The sequence below is a fragment of the Simochromis diagramma genome, unplaced genomic scaffold (genome assembly GCF_900408965.1).
Source record: "Simochromis diagramma unplaced genomic scaffold, fSimDia1.1 OVJJ01000293.1, whole genome shotgun sequence".
In the NCBI taxonomy this organism is placed as follows: Eukaryota; Metazoa; Chordata; class Actinopteri; order Cichliformes; family Cichlidae; genus Simochromis; species Simochromis diagramma.
This window is the reverse complement of record NW_024386801.1, coordinates 23488853-23505303: the sequence shown is the minus strand read 5'-3', so window position 1 is coordinate 23505303 and position 16451 is coordinate 23488853. Positions and strand designations below refer to the sequence as shown.

Genomic DNA, 16451 nt, shown 5'->3' with positions numbered 1-16451 from the left:
CTACTGTGGAACACACCAGAACTCAGTTTGTAATAGCTGACCTGCAGGATGTGCAGATGCAAATGTTTCATTGAAAATAAAAATATGAAAACTTTTAGTTATAAAATTGTAGATATTTTTGTTGTCAATTATGAAAATGTTCACTTTAATAAATTTTTATACATACATCTGGAAAGAGCAGGAAATAGTAGGCTACCACACACACACACACACACACACACACACACACACACCCTGATACTGTGGCACAGTATCAAATGTGTAAATGCTTATTAAAATGAAAAGAAGGTTTTGAACTGGCACTGACAATTAGTAAATCTGGTCTTAAACATTTAACGAGTATGTATCTGACCTATCGTGTGTGTGTGTGTGTGTGTGTGTGTGTGTGTGTGTGTGTGTGTGTGTGTACCCTCTTTTGCCAGTTCAATGATGTGTGTGTCCATATCACTGACAGCATTCGAGTCCAAGTAGCTCCACAGCTGGAACAATGTCACCATCATGTTGTCCCTGCTGCTTCCTCGTCGTGGTAACCTCTGATCCAGTACACGCTCAACCAGGCACAAGAACACTGCATACAAACAAACACAGATGTTAATATGCTCCACATACCAGCGTGTGCAGTATACCCACTAATGATGATTTACCTGCTTCGGCCCTTTCAGGCAGTAAACCAGCGTAGATTGTCGACAGTGTATTCAGGAACCTTTCAGCAGAGACGCTGTACATGCTACCCTGTCCCACACATTCTTGCCATAGCGACACAGCACCCAGACACAGACCTAGCGCCGGGATAACTGACAAACAGAAAACAGGAGACCGTTACAACAAGGTAGGAAAGCAAGATACTGGGGGTTAGTGCCATACATAACACAGGAAATTTATTAATAGTATAAGGAATGCTCCCACTAATGAAAATTCCTCTTCAACTTATTTTTCTTGTCTATACAGTTATTCTGAATAGATGCCTTTATGGATGTTTAAACAAATGCACATGAAATGAACATAAACGGCACAAATCACCTTCAGTAGCTGGTCTGATTTTCTGTGGGTTTTCTTTGGTGACGCGTCGGATGATTTCGAGGACACGAGCCTCTCTCAGCAGTCTGTCCAAGGCATACATCTCTCCACATCTCAGAGGACCAAACTTGCCCAGACACTTAAAAACAAACAAAACAAAACACTTGTAAAAGAAGTGACCAATATTACAATTAGCAATACAACAGCCCTCACAGCTGCTACTGCTTTAACTCATCAGTGAGTGAATAATACTTTTCAATGGCATCCTGAAACTATGATTACATAACTATCAAACACTATGCCAATTGAATGGATTTTAAAAAAGAAAATAATGGTATTGACTATATGTAAACATAACCTTGACTGGGTTTTCATCAGAGTTCCCCTGGTCAGACATGCCCAAAACATCTTTCCGAGGAGATGTTCAGCAACCATCCTAGTCAGATGCCTGAATTAACTCAACTGACTCCTTATGATGCAGACTGTGTTCCTCAGCCCATCTCTAAGGCTGAGCATAGACACCTTTCAAAGGAAGCCAATTCCCATGACTTGCATCGGTGAAATTTTTAATTATTCACTACCCACAGCCGTAGATGAGAGCAGAGTGAACTTAAGGTATCGATGTGCCATGAGAATGTGAGGTAGCTACATATGAGTTTGGCTAATAACATGAGGATAGTGTTGCAGATCTCTTACCAACAACTGTGCATTGCAGTTCCTCAAATGGACCACCAGGCAGCAGTCTAGAGTGGTGCAGCCTGTGGTTAGGGGTACGTTGGAGGAGGAAGGGCTGTCCCAGCCTCTGTCCAGCAGAGACCTCCACACACACACACACACACACACACACACACACACACACTGTTACATAACATTTCCATTAACGCTGTTTTATCCATATAAAGTTCAATACGGTTTAAATGTATTGTCCATGGAAAAAAGGCTCTCAACATTAAAACCCAGACTTGGTCAAATACAACAGGGAAGTTAAAAAAAAAAAAAAAAAAAAAACAGTTTATATTGTTGTTTTAAACTCATTTTTGCCAGTGATTAATCCAACTGGTTGTGAGAAGTTCCACCAAGTTTGCTTTTTGTTTTAAGATTGCAGATTAGCTTTATATTAAGCTCAGTTATATACAGGCACAACTGTGGAATAAGGCCATTCAGCTAATGACCTTTGGCAAAAATAATAAAATATGATTTTTAAGCATTATTTCAGTCAGGTTATGTGTTAGTTTGACCCTGCTTACAGCTGTGCTACAGTGATCATACAGGGAGTGCAGAATTATTAGGCAAATGAGTATTTTGTCCACATCATCCTCTTCATGCATGTTGTCTTACTCCAAGCTGTATAGGCTCGAAAGCCTACTACCAATTAAGCATATTAGGTGATGTGCATCTCTGTAATGAGAAGGGGTGTGGTCTAATGACATCAACACCCTATATCAGGTGTGCATAATTATTAGGCAACGTCCTTTCCTTTGGCAAAATGGGTCAAAAGAAGGACTTGACAGGCTCAGAAAAGTCAAAAATAGTGAGATATCTTGCAGAGGGATGCAGCAGTCTCAAAATAGCAAAGCTTCTGAAGCGTGATCATCGAACAATCAAGCGTTTCATTCAAAATAGTCAACAGGGTCGCAAGAAGCGTGTGGAAAAACCAAGGCGCAAAATAACTGCCCATGAACTGAGAAAAGTCAAGCGTGCAGCTGCCAAGATGCCACTTGCCACCAGTTTGGCCATATTTCAGAGCTGCAACATCACTGGAGTGCCCAAAAGCACAAGGTGTGCAATACTCAGAGACATGGCCAAGGTAAGAAAGGCTGAAAGACGACCACCACTGAACAAGACACACAAGCTGAAACGTCAAGACTGGGCCAAGAAATATCTCAAGACTGGTTTTTCTAAGGTTTTATGGACTGATGAAATGAGAGTGAGTCTTGATGGGCCAGATGGATGGGCCCGTGGCTGGATTGGTAAAGGGCAGAGAGCTCCAGTCCGACTCAGACGCCAGCAAGGTGGAGGTGGAGTACTGGTTTGGGCTGGTATCATCAAAGATGAGCTTGTGGGGCCTTTTCGGGTTGAGGATGGAGTCAAGCTCAACTCCCAGTCCTACTGCCAGTTTCTGGAAGACACCTTCTTCAAGCAGTGGTACAGGAAGAAGTCTGCATCCTTCAAGAAAAACATGATTTTCATGCAGGACAATGCTCCATCACACGCGTCCAAGTACTCCACAGCGTGGCTGGCAAGAAAGGGTATAAAAGAAGAAAAACTAATGACATGACCACCTTGTTCACCTGATCTGAACCCCATTGAGAACCTGTGGTCCATCATCAAATATGAGATTTACAAGGAGGGAAAACAGTACACCTCTCTGAACAGTGTCTGGGAGGCTGTGGTTGCTGCTGCACACAATGTTGATGGTGAACAGATCAAAACACTGACAGAATCCATGGATGGCAGGCTTTTGAGTGTCCTTGCAAAGAAAGGTGGCTATATTGGTCGCTGATTTGTTTTTGTTTTGTTTTTGAATGTCAGAAATGTATATTTGTGAATGTGGAGATGTTATATTGGTTTCACTGGTAAAAATAAATAATTGAAATGGGTATATATTTGTTTTTTGTTAAGTTGCCTAATAATTATGCACAGTAATAGTCACCTGCACACACAGATATCCCCCTAAAATAGCTAAAACTAAAAACAAACTAAAAACTACTTCCAAAAACATTCAGCTTTGATATTAATGAGTTTTTTGGGTTCATTGAGAACATGGTTGTTGTTCAATAATAAAATTATTCCTCAAAAATACAACTTGCCTAATAATTCTGCACTCCCTGTACAATGGCCCAGAGGACACCAATACACTGGAGTTTGTAGATGTTAAATGAAGTAGGCATATTTACAGTGTCTGGTATTACTGTGATTCAGGTTTAATGACCTTCAGATCATACTTTCTTTGCTTACTGATTAAGACTGTATGTCTCACTGTGTCGTTACACTGAAGTGTGCAAAGGCTTGTATGGTTGGTTTTCAGTTCATTTGTCAGCACTGACCTGCCATGTCTACTCCTCTTATCACCATCCTCTTCTTCCTCCTCCCAGTCTGATCCATTCAGGAAGTCAAAGCTGCCAAGAGCTGTTTCCACTGTGAGGCTGACTACACTGGGTGACCGGCTGTGCCTCCCACCCTGCACTCACAAACAAAGCCATAGTCAGGCTGTACGCAGTCACTTCAGTTTATTGTTTTTTCAGGAGTTCTTTGAATCATAGTCACATAATGTTGGAACAGCATGTAATCATTCAGTTCAAATGTATGCTGTCTGTAAAGACAAGGGAGGCATACCAGATACTGTAACCACTGAAACTTATATAGTAATTGCACAACTAATATTTGCAGTAATAATATTTCGATATTAATGGCACGGGAAAGCTGTGCTAACATTTATAAATACATACAATCATTGCCACTTAATGTTCAAAAAGGGAAAATTAAACTTGGGGATTTGTAAAAAGTACTTTTAGCTTAAGGCAGTTTTTTGTACTTTACTAACCTGTTTTCTTGTTTCTCACTATGCTTTACTCTCACCTTCAGTGTAACCTGCAGAAGTTTCAGCTCTTGTTCCAGTAGTTGTAGCTCAGAAAACGGTCCTCTATAATCATCTATAGAGGAAAGTACAGCTACCAAGGCATCCTCTAGTCCACTGTCCACTGGACCATCGCCCTTAGCAGACAGGCAGTTGGAACTTGAAGCTGTGATATCCTCCTCCACTGGCACCCGCAGAGCTAGATATGTCATATCCCCACTTTCTACAACATTAGAGTCTGCTCCTGCTCTCAGAGGGGCCGATGTATCCACAGAGGTGGATGTATTGTGTTGCTTCCTGACTGGGTGGGGATCAGTGACATCAACAGCTGTGTCAGTGTCAGCAGAAGTGGGTGACTCAGGAGTTCTGCTGGCCACCTCCATTTCAATGTCATTGATTGAGATTCCAGAGACCAGAGACATCACGTCCCCCGATTCACTGACAGGCACCACAACCCCATCAGCACTGTTTTCACTAATGTGACTCAGAGAGCGTAAGTACAATGTAGAGTTACTGCTGGTTATTATCGGCACATCCACTGGTGCCATAGAGGAGTGTTTCCCCACAGCTTCTTCCTCACCGTCAGGCTTTGTTATCACAGTGACTGTCCCCTTTTCCTCATGCCTGCAAAATAGTTCATATATCAGATGTTGATAGAGCTCACCATAGAATAAGAATGTTATTTCATCTTTGTTCTCATGTGCAAACAAAACATTAACATTTTTTTTAAATCTACCTGTTGCTCTCCGCTGGTTGTTTTGGTAGGATGATACCTTCCTTTTGAGCTGAGGAAGGCCAGTTTCCGGAGCAAGAAGAAACATCAGGCTGAAGGAGGGAACTCCTTTGTCCAACTGGCTGGATGTCTGGTGTCACCACTACTGCCTGGAAAGAGAGACACGCTGAGTCACAGAGTTAAAGTAGTAAACACAGTAAAGTAAGCAAACCAGACCAGGATAAAGAGTAGACCGAGTGAGGACTGAGGCTCGTTAAAGAAACCAATTGTGCATGGTACCGGCGGCTCCTCAAGCTACTGAATCATGCAATGTACTTAGTTTTTACAAGACTGTACACATGCACATGATCTGCTGTACATACTATAAACATAATACATATCAAAGTTTATCTTGTATTCATAATACTTTTGTTACTGTGTCATGTTCAAACAGCTGTAGCCCCTCTGAATCTGAGGAAGAGATACAGATTGAATCCTTAATATTATCATGTCATAGATGAGAGTTCCATATCTGTTGTGTGTTACCTTTGGATGTGCAGGCAGCTGTGGGCTGGTTGAATCATCAGAAGATTCTGAAGAATTAGACCATGCTGGTCCATTCTCCAACTCTCCCTGTAGGCGGATCACGTTCTAAAAGAGATCAGCACATTTTAAAAGGCTTGACTGCAAAAAAAAGGGGGGAAAATGGAGACCTTTTACAACAAGCTGGCAGGAAACTGAGCAGTCACTGCACCTGGTTGTACATTATTTGAGCAAAAGCGACACACTTCCTTTACTCACATATTTAAAGTGAAAAGTAAGGTGAAGGCAAGACATGAGAGTCAGCATGTTATCCCTTTAACCAAAGGTTCAGAGGTGACTGTATGGGAACTTTTTTCTATTTGCTTGCCATTTTTAATATCAGTATAGTACAACATCCTTAGTCTAGCTCTGTAACACTGTAGCATTTATTTATAAAGAGAATAACTTTGAGTTACGCAACTATCGTGTAATATTCAAGAAAATACTGGCCAGTGCTACCCCTCAGCCTCCTCGTAGATCCACCCTTCGTTTCAATTTCAAAATCCTATGTCACCTTGTCGTCTAACTTCTGACCTTGAGGTCAAGGACAATGAGATTCAAACTCATCTGAGATGAGTCTGCTTTTAGTAGATATATCTATGGTATCGATTTGAAAATATAAGGAGACTTCATTCTCGAGTTATTGCAAGATTTTCAGAAAAGGTGACCTCTGATCTTTACCTGGCAGGGTGACAAATATACTGATGAGGTAAAAAGCTAAAGGCTTCAGTGCTTGTGTGAAATGGCTAGAAGGAGTTATAAGTCTAAAAGTCATCATCATAAACTGGCACTGATGATGGCTAACAGTAGTCAGCTCTGTTGGAGGGTGGGGGTCTAAATATTATAATTAGAGAGCCATGGAGATGCATGAGGAAACCTTGCACACATCTGTCATGGCTCCATGAAGCCATAAGCACACAAATGGAGACTATGATTCTAGTGCTTACTCTACACCAAAGTATCAATATACCAGAAGGTCCTGTGTTTCTACTCCACGAGGTCTACTTCATCACGACTTACTGCAGTGGACTGCCTTGTTGGTGAGTTGTCACTACAGGAGCAGCTCTGGCTAAGAGTGCCTCTGAAGATGTCCAGCAGTGGCCAGTGCTGCCGCCGTGTCAGATTCCGAGGCAGAGACTGGACATCAAAGTGGCAGCAGGTGGAACAAAGGGCATTGGAGCAGTTAGATACTGAGGGCTGCTGGCTAAACTCTAATGTCCTTTAAAACTCTCAATGTTCTCATTTACAGATTCCTAATTTTATTTGGTGGATTAAATCTATAGAATAGATTTAATCGGTTATTTATTTTATTTTATTTTTTAAAAAAAACATTGTGCTTTGTTTTTTTTGTTTTTTTTAAAGCTGTGTTTGACTCCTCTCTCTCCTCCCCCTCTGGAAAAGGCTGTTTTTATCTGATTGGTGGAGGTGGAGAATCCCAGGAATTTAAAACCTAGTGGGTGTTTAATCACGTGCATCATCACATGAGCCAAGGTGTGGGGGGGAAAAAAAAAAAAAAAAAAAAGGCGTGGATCATGACCACCAGAGGTTTTGGGTGAAACCACTGTGAGACCTTGTCCCATGCTATCATGTGACCTATTAAGGTCACCAGACGTAAGACACGAGTGGGGTTTGAAGGACTGGGAAGGGATCTCAAAACTATGTTGTAGGTGACTGACAGTTGGTGTTGGACGCCACCCCCTCATGGTTGTTCATAGTGGACACGGATAAAGATGCACACCTGAGTCTTGTTGAGGTGGCTCTTCTATGCTGTGCCATGCTTCGAAAGGAGTGGCAATTTGGTTTCCTCAATGTAGAGGCCTGAGCACACTGATAAGTGTTCTTGCTTAGCATGTGTTTGGGAGTTTTTTCCTTATTCCTAAAGGTATTATCCTTTAGAATTTAGATGTTATGTTTATAGTTTTTGTCATTTTCCATTTCATCAATCCGTCTTTCTCCTGTTAGTGCTGCTTCCACATTTAGTTCTCTTTTCCTCCATTTTTCTGTCAGTGTTGTGTTCACATAGCTCATCACACACATCTGTGTTTACAGACTGAATATTTCCCATTTTTCCCTGTGAGTTTGTTTTTTCATACAAAGTGTCAAGCCTTCATTTACTTCCTGTTTAAAAATAATTTTCCTATCGGCTCTTCCTTGTTGGTTTTCTCTGTGAATGAATTTCTGCCTTGTTTGACTTCCTGTGTTTTGTTTTCTAGCACTTTACAGAGAGTAAAGCTTCCCTTTCAGCTATTTTCTGTTGCGAGTGGGCCTATTCCTCCTGCTAAAACCAACAGTCTTTGTTAGTTTTCCAACTATCTGTATATGAATGCCAAGATAATACACATTAATATATGGGTAGTAAGTACGAGCAATCAGCAACTTTACACATATTGTTCTAGGGTTAGACTGAAGCCTTTCAAAGAACTAATAGTCTAAAGCGAATGCTAAACTCACACGTAAAGGTGGTGTGTCAGGTGGAGTCTGGTCAAAAATGGCTGAGATTCGCTTATTGATGCTTGGTGGTTTGTTGACAGTGCTTGCAACCGATCCCTGGTCATCTTTATCAAACGGACTGAGAGAGGTGAAAAGGAATAAAGGATGGGAAAGAGAGAAAAGATAAATTCAATAAACATCAAATAATATTTACATTATGCTCTGTTAATGATACCTTTAAATGAACAAACACTACAGCACTCATGAAGCTCAGTATGATTTCGTACACTCACAAGATGACTGACAAAACTTACTTCCAGGTCACCTCAAGGCTTAGCTTAATAGTCCCAAGGTCATTAATATCCACAGCAACCATCTGGGGCAGCGCAGCAAATAGATCCTTTGTTTCACAGGAAACACTTCCCACCACCACGTGATTGGCTAAGCTCTTTAGCTCTGTCACCTAGGAAACCAGAGAAATGTTGTCTGATCATTATACCATCTTTTTTTTTTTTTTTGCCTTCAACAAGTCCGTTTCAATCATCCAGGCTGAAAATAGTACACTGTCAAGTTTGTCAAGGTGCTGATGTCATTGGGAAAAGATATTATTAATAACACAATAGGATCACACAGTGTCTTTTATGGCTGAGGGGTAAAAAAAACTCACATTCACCAATAATAATGGACAATATGAAGTTCCAGAGGATATTAAAGTATTATTCTTTGATAACTGAATTCAAAAAGGTAAACTTTCATACATTGTATATTGAAATATTTCAAGCTTTTTGTGTTTACATTTTGATAACTATGACTTAAAGCTCATGAAAATTAAAGATCCAGTTTCTGAAATTAGTACATTTCATTTTGAAATGATCAAATGATGATTTAAAAAAAAAAAAAAAAAAAAAAGGACTTGCTGATTGGTCTTAGGAAATAATCTAAAAATTTTAGATGTTGCATTTTTGATTTTCATTAACTACAACTATAATTGGTCAAAATGTAAACAAAAAAAGCCTAAAACATTTTGCTTTACATGTAACAAATACAAGAAAGTAAAATTTATGTAATAAGTGATTTTTTCAGTTTTGAAGAAAATGTAACAAAATATACACACACCCACCCACACACACACCCACCCACCCCTCGGGTTTTTTTTTTTTTATTTATTTTTTAGATGCATTATTTTTTATGACTTTTTACATAAGATGAAGCAGTCAATGACCCAAACCAGAACTGAGTATCAATAAAATTACAAATTTAAAGGGGAGAGAAAAAAAACAAACAAAAAAAACCCCCCACACTGAGTGACAGACCTTCACAGACAGGAACTCGTTGATGAGTGGCTGAAATACAATCTCTTCACTGTCCCACACTTGTTTAGCATTTATCTCTATTCTGCCCCGGAGCTTCCACCGCTGCCGACCATACTTCATAAAGATCTGAAACATACACATATGCAAAAACAAACACAAACGCAGGGTTATACAAGTAGATGAATAATAAATTAATTTTAAAATACGGAAAATCCAGTTGACTACTTCAAAATTATTGATAGTTTGAGCAGTTTATATTATCATGTGATGATTTTCATCAAGCTCAGATTAATCTGACAGGGTTGAAAAGAATTGACAACTCACACCTTAACTACATAGCTATAAATGTCAATGGCTAGAGCATGAATGTGCAAGTGATGAGGCCACTTTTACAAAAACAAAAAACCCACGACACTGTTAAAGAAATTTAACTAATGTTAACAAAATACGATGAACACTGTAAAGTTAGAATTGTCACGTCACAACTGTATGCCTTCACCAACCAGACAACTTGCAGTGTATTTGGACTCTTAACCTTTTGAATGTAAAATTTTATTTTTCATCATTTGTACAAATTTTGACATTAATTGCAACGAATTGTGGACAAAAAACAAAAAAAACAAAAAAAACCCTCATTTTTAAGGTCACTGTAAGGCTTCACCAAAATATTCTAATCACCTGATTCGAACTACATTTGAATAAATTCCCTCAGTGTGTTCCTCGGATATCATGATTATGAGAATGGGACAGACAGACTTGTGGGCAGTACAGAAAACAAAATGCCTTCAAACATTCACCACTGGTGAGAATTTTTCTCACTAGGTTAAGTTACTAAGAAAGTATCCCTCTAATTTCATAACTGATCATACACACAATCACACAGGACCTGCTGCTGTGTACACTTAGAGATAACTCCACAGGGAACAGCTAAGTCCAGGCACTGGACAAACCCTTCTCAAAACCGCGATAAATCTAAATGGTTTACTATTTATATAGCAATTTGCTGTATAAATACTAATATTGCTTAGTGAATACTTAACACACCTTTACAATACAAGCCACAATGACCCATTCATACAGCAGATTTCATTCTGTCATTTGTGCACTCTATGCAGTCTATCATGCTGATGCACCAGAGGACATCGCCTGCCCAGCAGGGTGGCAACAATAAGTAGCAATATTATTTTAAAAAGGACTCAAAAACTTAGTAACGAGAAAAAATGACTACATATAACATGTGTTACAGACAAGTGTTAGTAACTGGCAATGAGTCTTTCGCATCACCATGGAGGAACTTTGACCCACTCTTCTTTGCAGAACAGTTTTGACTCAGCCACATTGGAGGGCTTCTGAGCATGAATGACCTGTTTAAGGGTCATGTCAAAGCATCTCAATCGGTCCAGACTTTAAGGCCATTTGGTTCAGGGCATGAACTGATAAGCCAGACATTCTCCTTCAGGATTTGTTATTAGAGAGCAGAATTTATAGTTCATCAATTACAGCAAGTAATCCAGGTCCTGAAGCAGCAAAGCAGCCCCAGACCCACCAGCATGTTTAACTGTTGGTATAGTGTTATTTTCATGAAAAGATGTGTTAGTTTTATGTCAAATGTAACAGAGTCAAACCATTTTGTCTCATCAGTCCACAGAATATTTTCCCACAAGTCAATCATTAAGTTGTGTTTTGGCAAATGAGCAAAGGAGCCTTTGTGTTCTTTTTGGTTAGTAGTTTTCTCCTTGATTTCTCCCATGGATGCCATTTTCCCCCAGTTTCTTTCTTACTGTTGAATCATGAACTCTGACCTTAACAGAGACAAGTGAGACCTGCAGTTTTTCAGATGTTTCCCTTTGTTCTTTTGTGACCTCCCGGATGAGTCATTAATGTGGTCTCGGATGCTCCTGGAACGGTTCACTAGTGTTCCAAGTTTTCCATGTGTGGTTAATTGGTCTCACTATGGTTACTAAAACCTTTGGAAATGGCTTTGCAACCATTTCCAGACTTATAGATGTCAGTGATTTTGTTTATCTGGTGTTTCTTTAGAATATGGCATGAGTTGTTGCTTTTTGAGATCTTCAGACCTGCTTCACTTTGTCAAACAGGTTATATTTAAGTGATTTCTTGATTTATCGGGTCTGGCAGGAGTAAGGCCTGGGTGTGGGGCTAGTGAAATTGAACTCAGCTTCGCAAATAATGTGGTTAATCACAGTCAATTCATGATTTAATGAGGGGGCTTTAACTTTTTCACACAGGGCAGGTAGACTTTGATTATTTCCTTTATTAAATGAAATGAACATTTAAAAACTCCACTTTGTATTATTTCAGATTACCTTTGTCTAACATTACATTTTTTTTATTTTTTCAATTGTGTTTCTATGGATGGATGTGAATGGATAAATGAGGCATGTTGTATGGAAAGCTCTGAGAGCTCAGAAAAGTGCTTTGGAAGAACCTTTCCATTTATAAATTTGAAACAATTAGTGTGAAGAGTCACAAATATGAGAGAAAAAAAAAAGGGGGGGGGGGGGGGGGGCAAATACTTTTTCCAAGCACTGTATGCTGGTTGGGCTCTAATCATTACATAATGATGAAGGAGAAGGACGCCACAAGCAGAAGAAAAACCACAGGTGGAAGATGGCGACTAGTGTAGCTGCTACAACAGCATTGCCCCTTGATAGGAAAGTTGATATTCTGAGGTGGATGACCAGTTGTCCATTTTCTTCTGCTTATCCGGGGCCTGTCAGGGGGCAGCAGCTTAAGCAGAGAAACCACGGCCACCTCCTTCAGCTGAAAGAAATCTCTCCAGGGTCACCTGGGTCTTCCCCGGGGCCTCTTCCCAGTGGGACATGCCTGGAACATCTCACCCAGGAGGCCTCCTTGTCAGATGGCCGAACCACCTTAACTGGCTCCTTTTGATGTGGAGGAGTAGCAGCTCTACTCTGAGCCCCTCCTGGATGGCCGAACTCCCATCTCTAAAGCAGAGGCCAGCCACCCTTCGGAGAAAGCCAATTTCTGCCACCTAAAGAAGCCGATCCTGTTCTTTCAGTCACTGCCCGAAGTTCGTCACGATGGATGAGGAGGGTAAAAATGTAGATCGACCGGTGAGGGCATCACTTTTGCACTCAGCTCTCTCTTCACCACGACAGACTGGTACAGCGATCGCATGACTGCATCCACAGAACCAATCCGTCTGTTGATCTCAACCCTGCCCTCACTCTGAACAAAACCCGAGATACTACCCTAAGTGAAGCAGTAACTCGACCCTGACCAGGAGTGGGCACTTCACCCTTTTCCGGCTGAGGACCATGGGCTCAGATTTGGAGGTACTGGTTCTCATTTCCACTGCTTCACACTCGGCTGTGAATCGCTCCAGTGTGATGATGAAGCCAACAGAGCCACATCATCTGTGAAAAGCAGAGATGAGATTCTAAGGCTACGTTCACATTGCAGGCGAAAGCGCACCAAATCCGACTTTTCTGACCCTATGCGACCCATATCCAATCATAGTATGACAGTTTGAACAGCACAAATGTGATATTTTCAATCTGAACTAGGTCACTGACGTATGTGGTACTGAATCGGATACATATCTGATGTTTCAGAAAGCGACTGCTGTTTGAACGGTCATGTCGCTTTAAATCCGACTTTTACGTCACTGACACAAGACAGACGCCAATTATCAGCACCGGAGAAGCGCCCGAGAAGACACTGTGAACGCTTCCTGGCCATCAGGTGAAACTGTTTGGAAGACAACGTTGGAGGAATGTGAACATTTTATTTGTACTGTATAAGCTGCAGATTTCTGTCAGAATCTGCAGCTATCCTTTGAAGCACCGCTCCTCTAAAAAAAAAAAAAAAAAAAAAAAAAAAAAAAGGCAATAAGGATAATCATTAGGTCATATGTAAATAACAAAATAACTTTATAACAAAATTGGGAAACGTAAAGTTCGAAACAAGTCTTTATATTAACGGCCATCAGTCAAACAGTACTGTTGGGTCTGGGTCTAAACAGAGTGCGTTGTGTGTGATGTCTTCTTTTGCACATGTGGGCCGCTTTGAGGGTACGTTTGCTGTCACATTTTATTTGTAGTATGAACAACCAGACCAAAAAAAATAAGTAAAAATAATAATAATCGGATTTGATAAAAAAAAAAAAAAAAAAATCGGAATTGAGCATTAAGACCTGCAGTGTGAACGTAGCCTAAGATCGCTCCAGTAGAAGCCTTCCGGCACTTGGCTATGCCTAGAAATTCTGTCCAGAAAAATTCTGGACAGAATTGGTGACAAAGGGCAGCCCTGGCAGAGTCCAACGCTCACCGTGAATGAGTCCAACATATATCCGGCTATGTGTGATCCCAATAGTTTAAGCACACTCTCCGGTCCCCCTTCTTAAAGATGGGAACCACCACCCTGGTCTGCCAATCCAGAGGTACTGGCCTTGATCTCGATGCAACATTGGAGAAGCATGTCAACCAAGAGAGCCCTACAACATCCAGAGCTTTCATGAACTTGGTGCAAACCTAATCCACCCCCAGGGGCCCTTCCACCAAGGAGTTGTTTAACTAAATCAGTGACCTCACCCAAAGTGATGGATGAATCATCCTTGTCGTCCCCAGACTCTGCTTCCTCTATGGAAGACATGAGCAGGATTAAGAAGGTCCTTGAACTATTCCTTCCACCTCCCGACAATATCCTTGTGGTCAGCAGTGCTCCACCCAAGTGGCGCACTGCTTTCCCCACCTGAGTCACCTGACAGTTTGCCAAAATCTCTTCAAGTCTCTTCTGGATGACCAATGGTAGATAATAGATTCACAAAATGTAATACAAATGATGCCTTGCGCTTTTCAGAACAAGGGAGGAAATCCTGTCCTATTTAGCAAAATGCATAAAAGAGCAACATCCAGATCTGTTCAAAGAATTCAAAGTGAGTGAGTTTCAATTCAACATCCAAATTATTGCCTTCTTATATCTTAATGCTGATTTTTCAGGTGACAACATACTATCAGAATTTTGGTACTGAAAGATACAGTCATTGATTCTGGTGTCGTCACAAGATAATACCACAGCCTAAATATCTGGTAACATGACATCCATATTCTTAGCGTTTTAATCATATTTATATTGTTGCCATGAATTCAGAGTGAAAAATGGAGGGTTTGGCGGGTGAGACAAACCTCATATTGGTCACCAGCACACAATCTAGCAAATCCTGCCAGACCTAAAAGAAAGAACAAGTGGAAACAGACTTAGCATTTTGTCAAACTGCGAAACCACCCCAAAAATTGCAATTAATTAAGGGTCATATCAGAAGGGACACACACATAACGTATGTCATATTGAGTTGATATCTCTATTTAAGATTTTGTGTAGTCATATCACCACATGATCTCTACTTCTTACCCTTCATCTTTATGTGGAACTTCCCCAGCTGGTTCTCAAAGTCATTCTCCAACACACACATGTTCTAAAGAGAATGAAAAGATGGAGACCTTCAGGCAGTCTTTTCTGTACAGTCTTACTTACAGCGCTACTCCCTATTACTACTTGCTCGTGCAATGGCTCCTTTCTTCTACAAGAATAAGTAGACATTTAGCAATTTTCTCAGTTTAACCTAAAACATTTTTCCACTGCATGCCTTTGTATTTTTTTTTTTTTTTGTTACCTCTGTGTACTCCTTGTATCCTTTACTGGCTTCTGCTAAACTCTCCTTGGCCTCCTTACTTCCTGAGGAAGCGGTGTACGCTTTCACCATCTTGTTGGCTCCATCCCTGAGTCTCCTCTGCATGCAGTAGGACTCATAAAACTCCTCAATCTGAGAGTAGAGAGGAAAAGCTCACAGCAACTTCACTTGAGAGTAGAATTTAAGACAAAGCCAGTCTTGTTCTAGACAGTAAGGTTGTCCAGCAGTGACAGGGAGCTGTGTGCTTAAACATCACAGCTTAATACAAGCTCTGTGTAGTAACTACAGCAAAATAAATAAATGTTTCACGTTGAGTTGGTAAAAATGTACTAACATTGCAGCTGGTCATTTTAGTCCACTTTATATTATTTTGAATGAAGCACCGGTGAAGGTGAAGCACCATTAAAAACAACCTCATCATCCAACTAGTAATCCAGACAGTGGCCACTAGAAAGTTAGTTACCACCACCCTACAGTCTTTTGTTTGTGCACAATGACACGTATACAAGCAAAAGACTGTATCCCAAAGCCACAGCGCTCTACTTGTTCTACATTTTGACACGTACAGCCTTAGTTCAAAATTGCTTCACTTCATTTTTCATGTCAAATTCCAAAAAAAGTACTCCATAATAACAAAGTAAAAATATATTGATGTATGTATACTGATCACTAGTTTGTTACAATATCAAGTATACACTAATGAACAATGCGAATTTAAAAATGACAAATGCAGGATCATAACAGAAACACAGCCACGACAGCTGTAGAAAATATGTTCTATCAAACTGTTTTTCAGCATCTGTTCATCCTGTGCACAAAGAGCAATGTAATTAGCAAGTCATACAAAAAGTCATCTCACAACTATACTCTTACATGTCAGGAAATCACGCTGGTCTTACCTTGCTGAGGTGAAACTCCAGTTTTCTAATGTACCTCTCAGTCACCTTTACTTGCTGATTAAAGGAAATTAGAAAGTCACATTTATTCGTTGCATTTGTTCCATTTATAACTAAGCTTTCACAGGATTTTAAAACAAGAATGGTAATATTAAAATTGACTTATTTCTAATATGTGCTTGTCTGAAGGATTCAAAGAAGCTCACCTTGTCCAGCTCATACAGGAAACCCTGCAAGGCAGAAAATA

General features: G+C 40.3%; 1 protein-coding gene across 4 annotated transcripts in view; it reads right to left on the bottom strand.

Moving 5' to 3' along the window:
• Nucleotides 1-16451, bottom strand: part of ripor1 (RHO family interacting cell polarization regulator 1) — a 41772-nt gene that overhangs the window by 3249 nt on the left and 22072 nt on the right. For all 4 annotated transcript variants that reach the window (XM_040026654.1, XM_040026653.1, XM_040026655.1 and 1 more), the window contains exons 5-20: nucleotides 16411-16434; nucleotides 16208-16261; nucleotides 15291-15440; nucleotides 15029-15092; nucleotides 14803-14846; nucleotides 9632-9757; nucleotides 8633-8781; nucleotides 8340-8457; nucleotides 5853-5957; nucleotides 5331-5476; nucleotides 4597-5218; nucleotides 4065-4198; nucleotides 1714-1834; nucleotides 1021-1156; nucleotides 645-794; nucleotides 410-568 (exon numbers count right to left, since the gene is read on the bottom strand). In XM_040026654.1, coding sequence (XP_039882588.1) covers nucleotides 410-568; nucleotides 645-794; nucleotides 1021-1156; nucleotides 1714-1834; nucleotides 4065-4198; nucleotides 4597-5218; nucleotides 5331-5476; nucleotides 5853-5957; nucleotides 8340-8457; nucleotides 8633-8781; nucleotides 9632-9757; nucleotides 14803-14846; nucleotides 15029-15092; nucleotides 15291-15440; nucleotides 16208-16261; nucleotides 16411-16434 — 2302 coding nt within the window. The remainder of the gene's footprint in view (nucleotides 1-409; nucleotides 569-644; nucleotides 795-1020; nucleotides 1157-1713; nucleotides 1835-4064; nucleotides 4199-4596; nucleotides 5219-5330; nucleotides 5477-5852; nucleotides 5958-8339; nucleotides 8458-8632; nucleotides 8782-9631; nucleotides 9758-14802; nucleotides 14847-15028; nucleotides 15093-15290; nucleotides 15441-16207; nucleotides 16262-16410; nucleotides 16435-16451) is intronic.